The 18,585-nt window shown below is 40.5% G+C and overlaps 1 protein-coding gene across 1 annotated transcript; it reads left to right on the top strand.

Annotated features, from left to right (window-relative positions):
• The first annotated feature begins 972 nt into the window (after positions 1 to 972).
• LOC123119126 (PH-interacting protein) lies at positions 973 to 16,823 on the top strand. Its single transcript, XM_044538821.1, has 24 exons — positions 973 to 1,268; positions 2,044 to 2,119; positions 3,197 to 3,567; positions 4,060 to 4,211; positions 4,318 to 4,554; positions 5,318 to 5,427; positions 5,503 to 5,580; positions 5,674 to 5,780; positions 6,452 to 6,546; positions 6,631 to 6,755; positions 6,846 to 7,033; positions 7,226 to 7,301; positions 7,716 to 7,884; positions 8,256 to 8,326; positions 9,277 to 9,357; positions 9,431 to 9,501; positions 9,823 to 9,919; positions 10,261 to 10,320; positions 11,219 to 11,273; positions 11,363 to 11,763; positions 11,853 to 13,526; positions 13,781 to 14,353; positions 14,442 to 14,500; positions 16,341 to 16,823. Exons 3-24 carry the CDS (start codon positions 3,200 to 3,202, stop codon positions 16,534 to 16,536), a joined length of 5,043 nt encoding a protein of 1,680 aa, XP_044394756.1. The 5' UTR covers positions 973 to 1,268; positions 2,044 to 2,119; positions 3,197 to 3,199; the 3' UTR covers positions 16,537 to 16,823.
• The last annotated feature ends 1,762 nt before the right edge of the window (positions 16,824 to 18,585 follow it).

Genomic DNA, 18,585 nt, shown 5'->3' with positions numbered 1-18,585 from the left:
ATCATTTTCCTTTCTTGTTTTACCTATAATATATATTTTTCTTTCATTCATATGTTCATCGACTCTTTTTCCTTTTCTTTAATTTACCGTGCCCAAAAAAACATTGTTGTGTTTTACAACTTGTATAGAGCACTAGAGTTTGCTTTTATCACCAAAAGAAATTTGCTTTATCTCCAGCACATTACTTTTATGAAAATATACATACAAGCAATAAAAGAGACGAGCATTTATGTTTATATTATATCTTTCCAGAACATTTCACCATTAAAAAATACCTTTTACCCATTTATTGTTTTCGGGCACCGTTTGGTCTCACTCTCCCCACCCCTAAGTGTGTTCGCTCTATTCTAGGGTTAGTTGTTGCATTCTTATCACTCCTTGATTTCTTCTTCACCTATCTTTCAATCCCTCCAAATTTCCGCGGATTTGCTTCCAATTTCTGGTAGCCCAGATCGCTATCACTCCGCCCACGTCAACCAAGTTTGATCGCCTCCAAACGGACCCATCCGTCCCTCCAATACCAGGGCCTCTCGCCGCCGTGGAAGGGGACGACAATTGCCGTCCTGCAGGTAGGGCGTAAGGGGACATCTGCTTTCGTTGATGTGCTTCACCTCTGCTCCCCATTCGCCGACACGACCGCGAGTCACCGTACTCCTCCTCGCTCAACGCCACCCCTGACATCGCTTCACCGTCGCCCGAAACACGCGCTATGGTCGGTCCATGCCCTAAAGCACACAACACCGGCCCTCCCGAGGCATTTCGACACCACCTTCTATGAAGCCACCGACATCTCCTCTGCACGGGAGGTACGGTGTTTTGTTTTCTTAGATCGGTGCCAAGAGAAAATTAGGGATAATAGTGCTTGTGAATCAAATACGAGAACGGATACGTGTAAACCTTGACACCGCCACGTATCGCGTAAGAAAAGAGAGAACGTCACACGCCCGAGGCCGTTTCCGTTTCCTAAATTGCAGCCTATTTCCAACCTTTTTTTTTTGCAGTCCTATTCCCTCGAGCGAGCCTCCCTAGCGAAGGCGAACCACCAGAGTCCTCACCGAGCGCGACAGCTAGGGTTCCTGGCCGGCCCTCCGCCGCCGCGCGCCCACCCCGGCCGAATTCTCCGCTGCCCCGCCGCCGGTACAGGATCCCTACGGCGCCTCCCTCCGTCGAGCAACCCTCCCACCAGCAGCGCCTCCCTACCGGGAGCGGCCGCTCCCGCCCGGCAACGCCGCCGCCCGGGGCTACGCCGGCGACCAGTCGGTAGGCAGGTAGCCACCCCTCCTTCGTCCTTCCTCCCACTTCCCTCATCCCCCCTCCCTCCTTCCTCCTGCATCCTCTGTTTGTTCAATTTCTCCCCCTGATTTTTGTACTGGATGAGTACTTGCTTTAGATTTGATAATTGTGACAATATAACGATGATTATCCCTTGATGAGTACTTGCTACATGATTTTTCCGGTGCATGTTCAGGTAAATTCACATGTGAAACGATTTTGCCCGATAGATGTTTGTGATAATGCTTGTAGGGGCAAATGCTTACACATTGTAGTTTGAATTGTTTTTTTCATATGAGCAAATGTTTTGGTTTAAACATGTTAGGAGTGAAACACGCGATGACTGACGATATATGAGAAGGAAAAAATATTAAGTTGTTTTATCTGCACTGCCCTGACCTGAAAAATCAAAGCTTTGTAGTAGCATGCAATTTGAGAGAGCAGGAGCTTTGTCTTGGTTATACTGGCCGAAATGGGTTAACACATTAGTACTAGTGGTATCGTTGGCATGATAGATGTCCCAAATATTGTTTATGATTGGGAATATGGTGCTACTGTTACGCTGTGTTGTTTTGGATTTTAACAGTCAGACCTGAAATATTACCGTTTAAAGTGACTGTTTCTCATTTTTCGTGTTAGCTGATTGATCTTCAGGTTGCACCTTCCGTGCTATGCTATGATAGATGTACATCTAACTAATGATTTGATTTGCTGCTCCATATTCATTTTACACTCACTAAAAGTCTAATTATATCCCTTTGGAACTTGTAGTTGGAACAGGGCATCAACGTTGTCAATTGGAGGGGCTTGGAGCTGCTTCGGCATCTACAGTAGAGCAAACTAGAAGGTAATCTGCTGTTCCTAGCTTCTTATACATATTTTTTTTTGTGAACTAAAAAAAAGTAAAACGTATCCCCGAATTGGCGCTTTTCCAAAGCGAATTTACGTGTCCGTATCAGCCCGATGCTGATACACGAATCCGTATCGGTGCATTTTAGTATGTCTGTTTGCTTAAAGAAAAGGCTGATTATTCAAGTATAATGTGATAGCTGATTAGAACATTCTACCGTGTCCAAGTTCCACATTGTAATTTTTGTAGGCTTGGCAATATTTTGTACATCACTCATATGCGTTTGTGTGCTTGCTTCACACTAACATCAGGTAACTCTGAGCCATACTTGCATGTAAAAGTTGAAATTCTTGTGCAAACAATAGCTGGATTATTAATGAAGTTATCAAAAATTTAGACCCCCCCTCCCCCTCCTCTCGACAAACACAGCTTGCATGTAGCACTGCTTGATTCCCTAAACAGTATCATCTTTTCAACAATAAATAGAAACATCGCCAAGACATGCAAATGGTAAAGTGGTAGTATATTACAACTGAAGTTTTATGCTGTATACTTCTAAACTGAAATGTATAGTGGAACTATTTGGATATACTCCTTTCAACCTTGGTCAAAATGGTTATATGTTGTCACACATCATTGTGCATGCATCTACGGTTGTGAAGAGCTATTCCTCATACGGGACTTTTGTGCAGTGGGGTAACATGTACCACAAACTGGTCGTTCCCCAGTTCTGTAAACTGCAGTTAACCGATGTCACCTCACTAGTAAATTTGTTTTCTAGTTCACCTAAAATCTATTCATTTTCTCCGTGTCTCATGATCTGCAGCTTGCTTCCGTTCTCTGAATTACTTTTACTGTTAGTGTCTTTATATGTGTGCTTTTACTCCACAATATATATTCTCCACCATTACTATTTAGGAAGTATAATTTTCTGCACCTTTCATGTCCATTCAACATTGGACTTCTCTACTTGTGTTTTACATCTTTGGCTGTTTGTTTCTTAAGCTCGTCCAGAACTCAATTCCTCTTTACCAATATTATTTTTTAATTATGTTTTATTGCTTCCAACTTCAGGTTATGTTTGCAGACATAGATTTTAGAAAGCACCAACCTTCTGGTAATGCAACCTCTACTAGTATGGTGCCCCTGGATGTTCCAAGTCAGGCACCTGAGAAGATTAATTCTCTGAATCAAGTGATTTCAGCAGATGTACCATGCGAGGCTCCCGTTGATTTTGATGCGAGAGAACTTTACTTTCTCATTGCGCACTTCTTATCACATGGTCCATTAAAGCGGACTGCTGGAGAACTTTGCAGTGAACTCCAGGAGCATCAGCTGCTTCCTAGAAGATATCATGCTTGGTATTCGCGTGGTGGTTTCCATAGTGGCGAAGAAAATGATGACGGTGTATCACTCCCTTTGGATTACCTCAAGTTAGTTGAGAGGTAGAAAATACATCACTCTATTTTTTTGGTCAGCTTGCATCTATTATTATTCATTATTATCCTTGTACTAAACATTTTTGAAAGGGATGAACTTAGTAGATTCTGCAAGTAATGAAGAACTGGAGATGCTTCCGTGTTGTTTGAATTCTTTAGGAAAGAACTGGAAAATAGTTTAATACATATCCAGTATATAATGGTGATATATCCATTTGTTTTCTCTTGTGGAGCACAAGTTTCCTCCAGCTTTTTTCGAACGTATTAACAATGACTCTCAGTCAGTATTTTTGTGCGACTAATCTAGTACTGATGAAACACATGATTCTGAATTGTAATTATTATTTGGTAAAGGCCAGCCATATAATAATTAGCATAAAACAGATTATTACAATTACCAGAACAATTAACTTCTTATCTGCCTTTTTTTCTTTCTTAATGATGATCACATGCAATTGAAGTTTTTGCATACTAAGGTCTATATTTCTTATTTTGTAGATATCCCCACATTGGTAAAGACCACTTGGTAAAGCTTTTAAAGCAACTGATGGTTAGTTCCTGCCACCCAGAGAGGTTGATTGGAGCTGTGTCTCCAAATGCTGCTGATGTTCCAACCCTTCTTGGCTCCAACTCATTTTCCCTTCTTGCATGTATGTACACATGCAACTTAGTGAGTTTCGAAGTTTGGATAGGTCGTTTTATGTTCAGTAAAATTTTGTGCTGTTACTTGTACTGATGCAATTTTGGATCCTTCAGCTAATAGGGGGCGGCAAGAAAAGGAAAATCGCAGGTTGCCGACGTATCTCCGTTGGCCACATATACAGGCTGATCAAGTTCATGGTTTAAGTTTGAGAGAGATTGGTGGCTTCACTAAGAATCATCGAGCTCCATCTGTCCGTGCATCATGCTATGCCATTGCGAAGCCATCTACCCTTGTTGAAAAGATGCAAATTATAAAGAAATTGAGGGGACATCAAAACGCTGTGTATTGTGGTCAGTTGAATTTCCTCGTTTACTGAATTTAATCATGTTCAAGTAAATTATTTTAATACTGGCAAAACTTCTTTGCACACCACTTGGACAACATTTACTGAAACACAACCATTTTTTGGCTCAGTGACACTATGAATACACTCTGGCCATTACATCAATAGTTTTTTGAATAGCCAATTTTGCCCTCATAAACTTACTGAGCCTACATGTGTTGGTGCCATCTCGCATGCCACACAAACACACTGTACACGAGTCCTCTAGTTGTATCTATGGTAGAGGGCACTCAAAAGTGGGCTAAGTTTGATGCCAACTGCCAAGAGCAAGAATGATTTTTTTACCCCTCTTTACAATACCACAATTTTGTGGCGCCTGTGAGCCGAATCATTATTATATGGTGTGTTCAGCAACTGCCATCCAAGTAAATTTTCCAGGGCCTAATTTTCCCTTTAATATTTGGAGTTCTGTCCATATGCCAGTCAATTCCTTAATGCCATCTATACCAGTACATGCTTTGTCCTAACTGAATGCCAAGCCTATTTAATATTATGGGAAGTTCTTACAGTGGATTTATGTTTTGAGGGGTTACTCAATAAATGCCCACTTTCTGTTTCTAAAGACCGTATTGTTCTCCATACTATATCACCAACAGAGGCAGCTTCTGCTTCCTTGTCCTAGTAGTTGTGGTCAAATAATTGTAGTTGTCAATCTGTATATTTCCCTTTAAAATGCTGTAATGTTTCTCACACCATTCCTGTTTCTGCAGCTACTTTTGATCGCACAGGGCGTTTTGTTATTACTGGTTCTGATGATCGCCTTGTTAAAATTTGGGCAATGGAAACTGCATTTTGTTTGGCTAGCTGCCGAGGTCATGAAGTAAGTTTGCTTATTGCAATGCAACATTTTAAACATTCACAACCTTTCACTAAATTACACCGTTTCCAAATTAAGGGTGATATTACTGACCTCGCGGTGAGTTCCAATAATGCTGTGGTAGCATCTTCAGCCAATGATTTCGTTATTAGAGTGGTAAGATAAGATTGCTAATTTCTGTACTTCCTAATAAGTCATGACATCGTTCTTTCTTCCATTTATGTTTAATGAATGTGGGCACTAATGCAGTGGCGTATACCTGATGGCATGCCGATCTCAGTGTTGAAGGGGCATACAGGGGTTGTAACTGCTATTGCATTTAGCCCAAGGCCAGGTGCTGCTTTCCAGCTATTGTCGTGAGTGTTTCTTTTTTCTCCTCATTTTCCTGATAGTATAGTTATTTAGTCTTTACAGCTATTTCTTTCATGATTGTACATAGTAGCTGGATGGCAACAGCTGCACAGATGGAAAAAGGAACCTGGCAGTATGCCCTGTCTAATCTGCATTAATTTTACTGAAGCAAATGCTTGTTTGCATGGAGTTTAAAGCTTGGTTTGTCAAAATTAGAAGAAATGAGTCAATCCTGGAAAGCATATTTGATGCATTGCTCATTTTTCATTCTACCTACATTCTTACTCAGAGCAACTATAGTTACTAAACTTGTAAGTTATATCATTGCTTCCACCATATAAAAAAGGGCAGCCCGGTGCACGTAGCTCCCGCTTGCGCAGGGTCCGGGGAAGGGTCCGCTCCTGCTTCCACCATATGAATAAAAGAAATGGCACGCTGGTGTTCTTTCATCTGCTATGTTGCACATGGTAGACATTGCATTGTGCTGTACTTTTCATATCCTGTTTAATTGCACATACATATTATCAGATGTATGGAAAAGATTTTTTTTATGTTCTTTTGATAACACCTCACCATTGGTTCGCTGTCTGTACATTTACATTTGTTATATATATGGTTCTTCTGGCCTATTTTAAGTTCTTTGCCTCCCTAACTTGGCACATATATTGAGGAACAGATCATCAGATGACGGGACATGCAGGATTTGGGATGCCCGATATTCTCAACAACCTCCACGAATATATACACCAAAACCTCCAGATGCTGCCCCTGGTTAGTTCATTGAAACATGTCTATTGTGTTTGCATGTGGAATGCCTACATTTTATTTATTCCAACCGCACGGTGTTGATGTCAGGGAAGAGTGGTGATGCATCTTCCAGTGCTGTTCAAGTTCAACCAATAAATCACCAAATCTTGTGTTGTGCATTTAATGCCAATGGAACTGTGTTTGTTACTGGCAGCTCAGACACTTTTGCAAGGGTGTGTTTTCTTTTATCTGCTGCACCTGTGAACTTCTGATTTTACTACCAAAAGGTGAATTGCCCTTTTCATCGCCAGTGTTGATTTCAGGTGTGGAATGCTTGCAAGAGTAGTTCTGAGGAAAATGACCAGCCGAATCATGAGATGGATGTATTATCGGGCCATGAAAATGATGTAAACTATGTGCAGTTTAGTGGGTGTGTGGTATCTAGATCCTTTTCATCTGAAGGCAGTCACACCACTAAGGAAGAAAATAATCTTAAACTAAGAAATTCATGGTCAGTCATTTTTGTAGTCATGGAATAGTCATTTACTTGTTTTTATGTAATCCTTCAGTTTATTCACCTCCTGTCTTACATGCTCTTATGGGTTTCTGTAGTTTCATTCAGTTGTTTTCTTCTCATGTCCAACTGGTGGTTATTGTTGGCTTCAGCAGTTCTAAATCATCCTATTTTGTCTCCTTTTGCCAGGTTCACGCATAATATTGTTACTTGCTCCCGTGATGGCAGTGCAATTATATGGGTTCCACGATCTCGGAGATCGCATGTAAGCAAATGGGACCTAAAACTCTACGGTTTTGTACTTTCCTGATCACCATTGTTCCAGTGCATTGAGTGTATGGCTTATTTGCATCACTGCCCATTCCGGACGCTACTACACTAATATATGTATTACCTCCTGAATAGCGCCCATATATTTTCTGATACATTGTATATTTCCCCATCGTGTCACATATCAAATAACTAGACACTTTATAATAAGACCTGGTATAAAAGCAACTTGCTGCAGTGGCCAGCTTAATCATGTGCCCTATAGTTAATGTAGGTTTTCTACCTGGTCAGTTGGATTAGCGTGTGTACTGGTAGAAATGTAGCTGGTAGTTGGTGTTATAGTGTTACCTTATAGCTCCATTCCATTCGATATAATGTTATGCATAACTTGTTCCCTGCACCAAACCAGGGAAAGATTGGACGCTGGACACGTGCTTACCATCTCAAGGTTCCTCCACCTCCAATGGCTCCTCAACTAATTCGTGGTGGTCCACGACAAAGACATCAGCCAACTCCTCGTGGTGTCAACATGATTGTCTGGAGTTTGGATAACCGATTTGTGCTTGCTGCTATCATGGGTATCCTTATTCGACTTTGTATATTTTTCACTATGATCATGCTGATGCTTACCCTTTCTTTATTCCAGTGTTTGCATGTATTGCCATTTGTGGCTCCTAGTATTCCTAGTGTGTGGAAACTGAGTTTTGTTACATACTCCCTCTGTTCCTAAATATTTGTCTTTTTAGAGATTTCAAATGGACTACCACATACGGATGTATATAGACATACTTTAGAGTGTAGATTCACTTATTTTGCTCCGTATGTAGTCACTTGTTGAAATCTCTAGAAAGACTAATATTTAGGAACGGAGGGAGTAGTTTATATCTTATATTTTATTGTTCTCATTTGTATCCGCCCCAGTACTTAAAGTATGTCTTACGTTCTGCAGACTGCAGAATTTGTGTTTGGAATGCTTCTGATGGGAGCTTAGTACATTCACTGATTGGCCACAAGGAATCTGTAAGCATGCACCATTCAGTTTATGCATTAAAATTACTTTTGGTTAATGACCTGCATAGCATGTTTACTAGTATTTCATGCATGGTACTTTTCGTCAGTTAGGTGCATATGTGATATGTGTGAATTTTCGCTTGCAATTCTTAACTGGCACGCTATTCATCATCACTTAATGAAAACATAATGAATCGACTCGGTGTGTTCCCTTAGTAAGTACTCCCTCTGTTCCTAAATGTAAGACGTTTTTGCAGTTCGTTAAAAAACGTCTTACATTTAGGAACAAAGGGACTATATGCTGGCAAGGGGCATGGATTAAAGATGATAAAGTGTAAATGGAACTGAAAAACTAGGAAATTGTGGTTTTGGAGGCGTTAATTTTTTTCTGAAGAATATGAAACTACAAATTGCATTATAAATTATTGCCACTTTGTGATTGAAGCATTAATTCATTTTTCTTAGTTCTTTTGGTTTTTAGTTTTTTTATGTGCTACGGTTTCCATTTAGTAGCTGTAACAATATTGTCCTTAACCCCAACATTGTTTTATTTATACTTGATCAGCGCATTTCGCATCCATTTTGTTGTCCATTTGTGACACTAACTTCTGAACCGTTTGTGCTTTGGCTGCCAAGACTGTTTCACATTAATAACCTTCTCCTTATGATGCTATATAATTCTTTGTCCTACGTCATTGTCGACCTTCTTTTTAAAAAGAACATTTTAGGTCTAGAAATGGGTTTTTTTTTTGGTGTAGCACCATCAAAGTTGCATGACTTCCATGTACATTTCTATTTTTTGCATAGCTTAATGGATCTAGCACCTGCACCTTTGTTTGGTTGCAAGTTGCAACGTTGTGATACCATTCCATTTTATAATTTATCTACACTTTTTTATTCAACCTCTTTTATTTAAAAGGTTCATAATGAAACACTCTTATGAATTTCATTATCAACAGACATTTGTTCTTGATGTGCATCCATTCAACCCTCGTATAGCAATGAGTGCTGGGTATGATGGAATGACAATCATCTGGGATGTAAGTTCCTAACGAGATCTCTGTAATCTTAATCACTATTTCAATCCTCAAAATATGTTATTTCTTTATCCAGATATGGGAAGGAAAACCTGTACAGATCTATGAAACCGGTCATTTTAAGCTAGTTGATGGCAAGTTCTCTCCGTAAGTGTCACTGTCGATTTTCTTTATATTCTCAACAAATTGAACCTTTTGTTTTGGCCCATTTACAAGTATTCATTCTTAACTATTCCTTAACGCGTGACCATTCAGCTAGTAATTTATAAAACATAGAGAAGAATGAAGAAAAACACCAGAGAAATATCAACTGAATTGAGTTATTTCTGTGTGGGGTTGGGATGTTAACATAGAAGGAAGCATCATTTCATGCCAAATGAAAATTTGCACCGTTGATCAATTACCATAGATTGCTGAATTTATTTTATGTGTTGTGTTGTCTTGATGTGTCGCTGGATGGACATTTAGGGATGGAACATCACTTATCCTCACCGATGAGATTGGCCAAATATTCTTTATTGGTACAGGGCAGGGTGAGTCCCAGAAGGATGCGAAATATGATCAGGTACACAAACTGTTACTGATCAAGTTATTGGGGAGAATACCTAGTGCAGTCCAATGTTGGTTGCAATCATGCAAACTGTCATTATCTCAGTGCTCATGTGAACAGTTGGATGAGGCACAAACAGATTCAATATTTTAATTCAGTTTAATCATTCACAGAATTATTCATCATGTGGCGCTTTAATCCCCTAAACTTAGTCTACCAAAAGCTCATTCAGCAGTTCACACTGATAGTTTGCATGACTGTACCCAGATATGTTTGCATTGGATATACCCCCTGTTTAGGGAAATATCCCACCTTTTATTCAATCATTGACGCTCATCATTCATGTTTTGCAATAGTTCTTTCTTGGAGACTATCGACCCCTTACTCAAGATACAAATGGAAATGTAATTGATCAGGTTCGTCCGAAGATATGAATCATCTGTTCTTTTCTTTGCGTTAGCTAATTTAGTTGTTTTGTTTCTCTAAAATTTATGATATTTTGTTCAGTTTGTGAAACTAACTCGCATCAGAGTAATCTATCATGTATACAGTTTCCAAGATCTGTTTCTAAAATAGAAATTTTCATTTTGTTATGTTCTGAAGATCAGATAGAAACATGGAGGTTTCATTGGGTGTTGCTTTCAAGAAACTCCCTAGACTTGTGTTCGTCATAGTATATGTTTAATATTATGTCAGATGATTTGGACTCCTTGCTATTTGTTAGCCTCCTTGTGGCCGCCAACTATACTTCTGAAGTGTTGCTATCTCGGTAGCTAAGCAATGTGGAATATAAAAAGGAGTGTGCACTGCTGCTGATTGGCTGAAAGTTTCACTTTGATGGCAATCTTAAAAGCATTCAACATTGAAGTTCTGTTATTGCCTACTACAGTATGTTCTTATAAGTAAAAAGTATCCCGCACCATATCTGATCACCTCACTTGATGTGTTTTCCAATTAGCTGTAATATTTAATATGTTCCATACATCAATGATCTTGTGGGGCTACAGCTAGCATCTCATCAGGAGTCATACAAAGGGTTTGATGTACTGTCTGTAACTGGTCTCTTTTTAGTATTGGTGGTGCTTATCCGGAACAACCAAAAAGCAAACATCACAGTAGTAAGGAATGTTGAAACATGATAAAACACATAGCTCAAGATTCCAGAAGCTACTGGACACCCATTTGAGCTGGTTTTGAAAAAAAAGAACATTGCTCCCTTGTCATACGTGCCCGTGTGAAACTATATTTTTCTCTGTTCACAAAGTGCATCATGAGCTACCAGGTTTTCTTTACACTGTTTTTCTTAATTGCCAGGAAACACAGCTCCCACCTTACAGGAGAAATATTCAAGACCTTTTGTGTGACTCGGGTATCTAACTTCTCTACTTTCTATCCTCTGCATAGTATAGTGATTTTACTGGGTTTCACGTGCTTATAATTGTTATTTGCTAATTGCAGGTATGATGCCATACCCAGAGCCTTTTCAGAGCATGTACCAGAAACGGCGATTAGGTACCATGGGTATTGAGTGGCGGCCTCCCTCTGTAGATTTTGCTGTTGGCCCCACGTACAATGCAACCACTGGTGAATACCAGATCATCCCAGTTATTGATCCAGATAGGTGGGAGCCACTTCCAGAGATACCGGACTTCTTTGAGCTTGAACCTGAAATTGAAGTTATATCTGATGATACTGATTCCGAGTACAACGGCATGGATGACAAGTCTAGTGAAGGAGAACAGGAGAATTTGAGTGGTGATTCCTCTGGTGCTTCATACTCAAGTGCAGAGATTGATGGGAATAGCCTTAGCGATAGTGCTAATCTTCGCAGATCTAGAAGAAAGAAGAAAAAATCAAAGGTAAGAGGCAACAATCAAAGACCATTCCACCTTCCTTTATGTTGCATTCCAACCTTTTGACTTGTTTTCCTTTATTACACCTTCTGCAGGCTGATCTTGTGACTTCATCTGGTCGGCGAGTTAAGAAGAGGAATTTGGATGAGCATGATGCTGCTACTGTGTCAAGGCCACACAGAGCTAGGAAGTCTAAGAATGGTCGCTCTAGTAAAAGGAAAAGATCACCTAAATCTAGGGGATTGCGACCTCAAAGACGCGCTGCTCGCCATGCACTCAGTTTTTTAACAAAGATGGGAGCTTCAACAGATGAGGATGAAGAGGACTCAGAGAGTCTCTCAGACAGTGAATTGAACACGGAAAGCATTGAAGCTGAGCCGTCAGCATGGTATAGCCGGCCAAGACTTGGTAGAGAGAGTAACCAATATGATTCAGAAGATGTTACACAACCTTCTCATTTCACTGAAACTCGGGGGAGTTCTGGAAATACCAGAAAACTGGTCCTGAGGATACCACGCCGTGATTTAAAAGTTGAATTTCCATCAGCTGTATCAGTCATGGGGGGCAGACATGGATCAGTTGAGCCGGAACTAGCTTTTGAGCCTGGAAGTTCCTCTGTTTGCAAGGCTGAACCACCAGCAGATGGAGGTCAAAGCACGACCTTTGGTCTACATGATGTTTCTTCTGTTTATAGTAACAGCACAATCAAGTGGGGTGAGGTTAAGCAGCGATCTTCAAAGCGTTGCAAGTTTGGTGACTCTTCCGCTGGAGACATGTGGCCCTCTTCAAATAATGCAGTTTCACAGGATGGTGGCAAGTCTGGTGTTCAGAAGACACCTCATGAATATGGTAACGCCATGCAACAAACGGTTGAGCAGACTGTACAAAAGAGTGAACGTGCAATTTGTCTGGATAGCATCCATGAAAATCACGATACTGATGTTTATAGTGAAGATAATTTACTTGGTGAAGAAAGGACAACTAATAACATTAATACTCATGTAGAGGAAGTAAACAACAAAGAATGCAACCAACAGTCCCACAGTACTTCTCAGTCTACTATTAAACTGAAGTTAGTCAGGTCAAGAGGCATTCCAGATGCAAAAGGTTCACCGGACAAATCAAAGACTACTGCAGTAGGGAGTGACGTGAACTCTGAGTGTGATAAAGTTCCCATGCAGCATGATGAGGATCCTACCACCAATCAACATATAAGCAGTGACTTCCCTAGTGCGTCTAGAGATTTCCAGGAATGCACAGATGGAAGCACTGGTTTTCATGATTCAAGGAAGTTCCATTCTGAATCTGGAAAGACGATTGCTGTGTACCAAAGGTCAAAGTTAAGTAAGCACAAGAAAAAATTGGATTCAGATTCTGGCAACGGAGATAGTACCTCCGTCTCCAATGATGATGGTGGGTATCAACCTTCAGAGTACAGTCCTGTTGCACCTGGTACTGGTAATTTGCGAAGAAGCACAAGGAGGTCATGTGCATACACTGATGGTGGAGCAAGGAATGCTATCTCTCATGTGAAAAATTCTTCCCATGAAGCATCAACTAGTGGGAGACAAATTGGTGCAGACGTGCATGAGTGGGGTTCACCATCAAAGACTGCTGGTTTAAGGTCTACTAGGAGCAGAGTTCCTGATACACATTCATTGGCAGAAAAGCCTCAAGTATCCTCGAATTGTTGGTTGATGTTGTTGGAGCATGAAGATATTTACCGTTATATTCCTCAACATGGCGATGAGGTTATGTACTTGCGACAGGTAATGTTATTTTCTGTTTTATTCTGTTTGGGGATGACTTCGGTGCAAATAACTTCTAGCTGCTAAAAAAAGAAGTTTTCCCGCTTGTTCTCACTATACCCACCCCAGCTGAAATGTAACTGGTTGAATTTTTTTGGGGGCGGGTGGGTGCATGTATTGTCAATTTAATACAAACAGATGGTCCATTCTGACTCCGAAAATAGTATCTATGAAGTTATTCTTATCATGCTATTTTGTGATTGCTTTTTTTTCAGGGCCATGAAGAATATCTCAATGGAATGCGATTATCGGATAGTTGCCCATGGAATCGGATCAAAGGCCTTAAAGCTGTAGAGCTTTGCAAAATTCAGGATCTTTGCTATACAACTTATAAAGGGTCTGGTGAAAGCTGCTGTAAATTAACACTTAAATTCATTGACGACACTTCAAGCGGATTTAACAGAGAATTTGTAATCACATTGCCTGAGCTGGTTGGATTCCCCGATTTTCTGGTGGAAAGAACACGGTTTGAAGCTGCTGTTGCCCAGAACTGGACTATCAGAGATAAGTGCAGAATTTGGTGGGCGAATGATGAGGGGGGAGGAAGTTGGTGGGAAGGACGTGTGTTGGCAATAAGGCCTAAGTCACCTGATTTTCCTGAGAGTCCATGGGATAAATATGCCATACAATACAAGAATGATGGTTCAGATCATCTGCATAGCCCCTGGGAGCTCCATGATGCTGATAGCCCATTGGTTCCATGGAAACATCCACATATTGATTCCAGTATTAGGAATAAATTGTTATCAGCAGTGACCAATTTACAGAACAAGTCTCGCAGAAACCAGGTAAAGTTAAACTACTATATATTTGTGCACTCTTTGATTACTGTTTGTTGTTGTTGACTCTCTATGGTATTTCTTTACGGATTTTCAGGATTACTATGGTGTCCTGAAGTTGGATACTGTTGCAGGAAAATCAGAGTTCATAAACAGGTAACTCGTGCACAAATATTTGCATTTTTATTTATTTAGCAACACAAGTGAGAATAATGACTAGTGTGAAATAATCATCATTAGCCATTAGGTATAGAATTGATGGAAATTGAAGGATAACAGATTTCTCATATACATATATGAAATCACATTATTTTGAACGGGTTAACATAATGCCTATATTTGTGTGATTTTTCCCAACTAAAGGTTTGTGGAACTCTACAACAACAAAGCCTGTCGGTCCCAAATAAGTTGGGGTAAGCTAGAGTTGAAACCCGTAAGATATCGAAACCAAGTCATGGTTCTGGCACGTGGATAGCTAACTTTCACGCACTCCTGTCCATGGCTAAATCTTTGGATATTCCAGTCCTTAAAGTCTCTCGTTACAGACTCCTCCCATGTCAAGCTTGGTCTACCCTGACTTCTCTTGACATTATCATCTCGCATTAACCGTTCTTATGCACTGACACTTTTCTGGAGGTCTGTGCTGAACATGTCCAAACCATGTCCAAACCATCTTCTTGTATATCCCTGGTGACCTCATCCATCACCAAAGCAAAAAGATAAGGGCTCAAAGTTGACCCTTGGTGCAGTCCTATTTTAATTGGAAAGTCATCAGTGTCGCCATCACTTGTTTGAACATTATCGTACATGTCCTTGATGAGAGTAATGTACTTTGTTGGGACTTTGTGTTTCTCTAGGGCCCACCACTTGACATTCCAGGCCTCTCCAAGTCAATGAACACCACATGCAGGTCCTTTTGCTCCTTGTATCTCTCCATAAGTTGTCGTACCAAGAAAATGGCTTCCATGGTCGACCTTCTAGGCATGAAACCAAACTGATTTTTGGCCACGCTTGTCACCCTTCTTAAGCGGTGCCCAACAACAACAACAACAAGTCCTTCAGATTTCTCTTTACGAACTCTTCCCATGTCAAGTTTGGTCTACCCCGACCTCTCTTGACATTATCAGCACGCTTTAGCCGTCCGCTATGCACCGGAGCTTCTGGAGGCCTGCGCTGAATATGCCCAAACCATCTTAGACAATGTTGGACAAGCTTCTCTTCAATCGGTGTTACCCTAACTCTATCTCGTATATCATCATTCTGGACCCGGTCTTCATCGTATGGACAAGCCTCTCTTCATCTCAGACGATGTTGGACAAACTTCTCTTCATCTCAGATGATGTTGGACAAACTTCTCTTCATCGTACGACTCATCAGCTTAATTTCACGGTGCCTAGTACAACTTTGAACATCCCCTTGTTTTTGAAGATTGGTACTTCCATCTCCATTCTTCAGGCATCTTGTTTGACCGAAAAATGAGGTCGAAAAGTTTAGTTTATGGAACACTAAGCGTAGTTTTTGTAATGATTATTTTAGATGTTGCTTTTTAGAAAATGTGCGCAAACACTTTTACAAATTACCTTCTATGGTTGGCATATCTCGTAGCGTGCATAAAACTTAGATTTGCTAATTAACATTCTGTTATCAAAGTAAAATAAATGCCGTTTTGACATGAGAAGATGCTGTCTGTGCTTGTAAAATGCCTCATTAAATTGTTTTGTTATTTACTCCTTTCCATCCATATGCTCGTAGGACAAGTATCTAGAATATTAAAAGGCCCTGTATAAGTATAAATAAATGTTTATTTCAAGGTTTTGATAGTGCCTGTCCTTGCAAAATACTATAGAAGTAGCTTTTTTCAGACCTGGTGCCTCCTTGCCTGATCATTGTTGGTTTGGAAAATTATTTCCTATGGAGTATATATGGTGCTTTTTATCGATGAATGATGAAGTAACATCCATCTAAAGATAGATATTTTTGTGTGCAACAATTGTAGGTTTCCTGTCCAGTTTTCCATGGAGGTGATCAGGACAAGACTGCAAAATGGTTACTACAGAACCGTGGAGGCTGTCCAACATGATGCCTCTGTGATGCTTGCCAATGCCGAGTCTTACTTCTCAAAGAGCGCGGACATGACCAAGAAGCTTCTCAGGCTATCCGAGTGGGTCGAAGATAACATCCTATCACTTTAGGGGAAGGTGGTCTTCTTCCTTGTTCTTGTTGATTGAGAAGATGACATCTGAAGCAAGCATAGTTTTGTTAGAGGAATGGGCCAAAGTAAAGGTAGTTCGCTGGTTGGAAGGAGATAGAGATTCATCTTTACTAACAACTGTCGCCATAGTTTTCTGAAAGAAAAGCAAAATTAGAAAGAGAAGATGCTAGCGTTGTGAAATCCGTCAGAAAATGCTCTAGCAGATCATTGGATTTGTATAGACTATTGTGCATCATCAGTCAATCAATAAAAACGCAAGGCAAATAATCGGTTGGGTAGAATATTCACAAGTTAGCTATTGCTTGTCTTGGGTGCCTCATTCTTGTACAGGACGGCAATGCATTTTCTTTGCCATTATTACACGCGACTACAAGTGCTCCTTCATCTAGGAATATCGTTAGGATGGCATAGGTGTTGTGGCACTTGGCAGGTGCTCCAGATAATCGGCCCAATAATTGGATACACCCTTGCCGCTTCACCTGTTTGCCGCCACCTCCCTCCCCTTCACTGGCCCTTGCCCTGCCCCTTCCCCCGTTGTGGCCACACATTGCATCGCATCATCCATGATGACCTTAGGGGCCGTGACTCCTCCAGAGATAGCAAGGGAAGGGATTGGTGAACGCGACCAGCAGAGTGGCCGTGATGACTGGTGTCGGCGTCGGCCCCACCATCATAAGTTTGATGGATTAAGTGGGATCCCACGTAAGAAACGTATATGTATTTCTAGTTCATAAACTGCAGCCTACGGATAAACATGCTTGCAAGTTATTTAAGCTACAATGCTAGTGAAAATCATCTGGATATAGAACTTTCGTTCAGGCTACATGCAACCAGATTGTACACCATTCGCTAACAATGGTGAACTTGACACCTAACATGACAAAATGACAGTAAATTTGTGAACACACAGTACATCTGACAATAGTAAAATCTGTAAATACAAAGTAGTGATCTAAACGCTTTTATATTAGTTTACACAGGGAGTACATCACAAATGGCAAACTTGACAAGGCTGCATGGATATATGCTCTGAACATCGGCGACATCATCTTTCTTCACATCATGTGAGGAAGCATCCAACAACACGACCCATGAAAGGGCCCGCAAACAAGTGGTCACTGGAGCGCCGCCGGAGCAAGCAATGGGCCACATCAGGCGGCAGGCTGGAGCAGCGCCGTTCTGGCCAGCCGGAGTTCGAGTTCCTCCATGCTTGTATCCCAGGAAAGAAGAAGCGTGAGGATAAAAAAGAAAAAAAATGTTTACGGTACGGGTTTACTGGATCTGTTCCGCCCGATACTTCGCGTTACCGTAAATTCGTTTTAGGGGATGCTTTGTGGGAGCTGCTAGAGATGCTCTTAGGTGGTTCCAGCATGGTCTTGATCACCACCATGGTCTCCAGCTGCTTTCCGTCTTTTGCCGATCTAGAAGTGGTTACAAAAGCGGCATCTTTAACGAAAAAAAAACATTAAAGAAACACAACACAATAAATTATGACACCTGTATAGGCTAACATATTTATACAACAGAATCTGCAATGGTTGGAAATCACCCAAAAAAAAACTAAATTATGACACAGTAGTGCAAGGGGGTGAAGCTGCTTCGTATTATGTCCACTGAACAAGTAACTTTTCAGAGAAAACTGAACAAGTAACTTGCTATTAACACTGACTCTCCTACTATAAAATCACATCAACCAAGAAGGATCAACAAGCTAGTTGTAAGCTTCTACTACCTCCGGCATGGTTTATTAGTCCCCTTCGTATTCTGTGCCAAACTTTGACATTGGATTTAACTAATAAAATATTAATGCATATTATGAAAAATAAAATCATTGAAAACTATGTTGAAATACGAATCTAACGATATGATTTTTTATGACATGCACTAACATTTTGTTAGTTAAATCTATAGTTAAAATTTAGCACAAAATACGAAGGGGACTAATAAATTAGGACGGAGGTAGTACCTTAGGAAGAGGATCTGGACTACCTGATGTACTACCTACCTGATAGGAATAGTATCTGAACAA

Source organism: Triticum aestivum, chromosome 5D, assembly GCF_018294505.1.
Source record: "Triticum aestivum cultivar Chinese Spring chromosome 5D, IWGSC CS RefSeq v2.1, whole genome shotgun sequence".
Lineage (NCBI taxonomy): Eukaryota > Viridiplantae > Streptophyta > Magnoliopsida > Poales > Poaceae > Triticum > Triticum aestivum.
This window is presented reverse-complemented; position numbering and strand designations above follow the sequence as displayed.

What these genes read in the sequence shown, in the direction of transcription:
- LOC123119126 (XM_044538821.1), top strand. Translation starts at nt 3,200, where the DNA reads ATGTTTGCAGACATAGATTTTAGAAAGCACCAACCTTCTGGTAATGCA. An exon ending in TCAAAACGCTGTGTATTGTG is followed by an intron (nt 4,555 to 5,317) that starts GTCAGTTGAATT and finishes CTGTTTCTGCAG; the next exon opens with CTACTTTTGATCGCACAGGG. An exon ending in TGTGCTTGCTGCTATCATGG is followed by an intron (nt 7,885 to 8,255) that starts GTATCCTTATTC and finishes TACGTTCTGCAG; the next exon opens with ACTGCAGAATTTGTGTTTGG.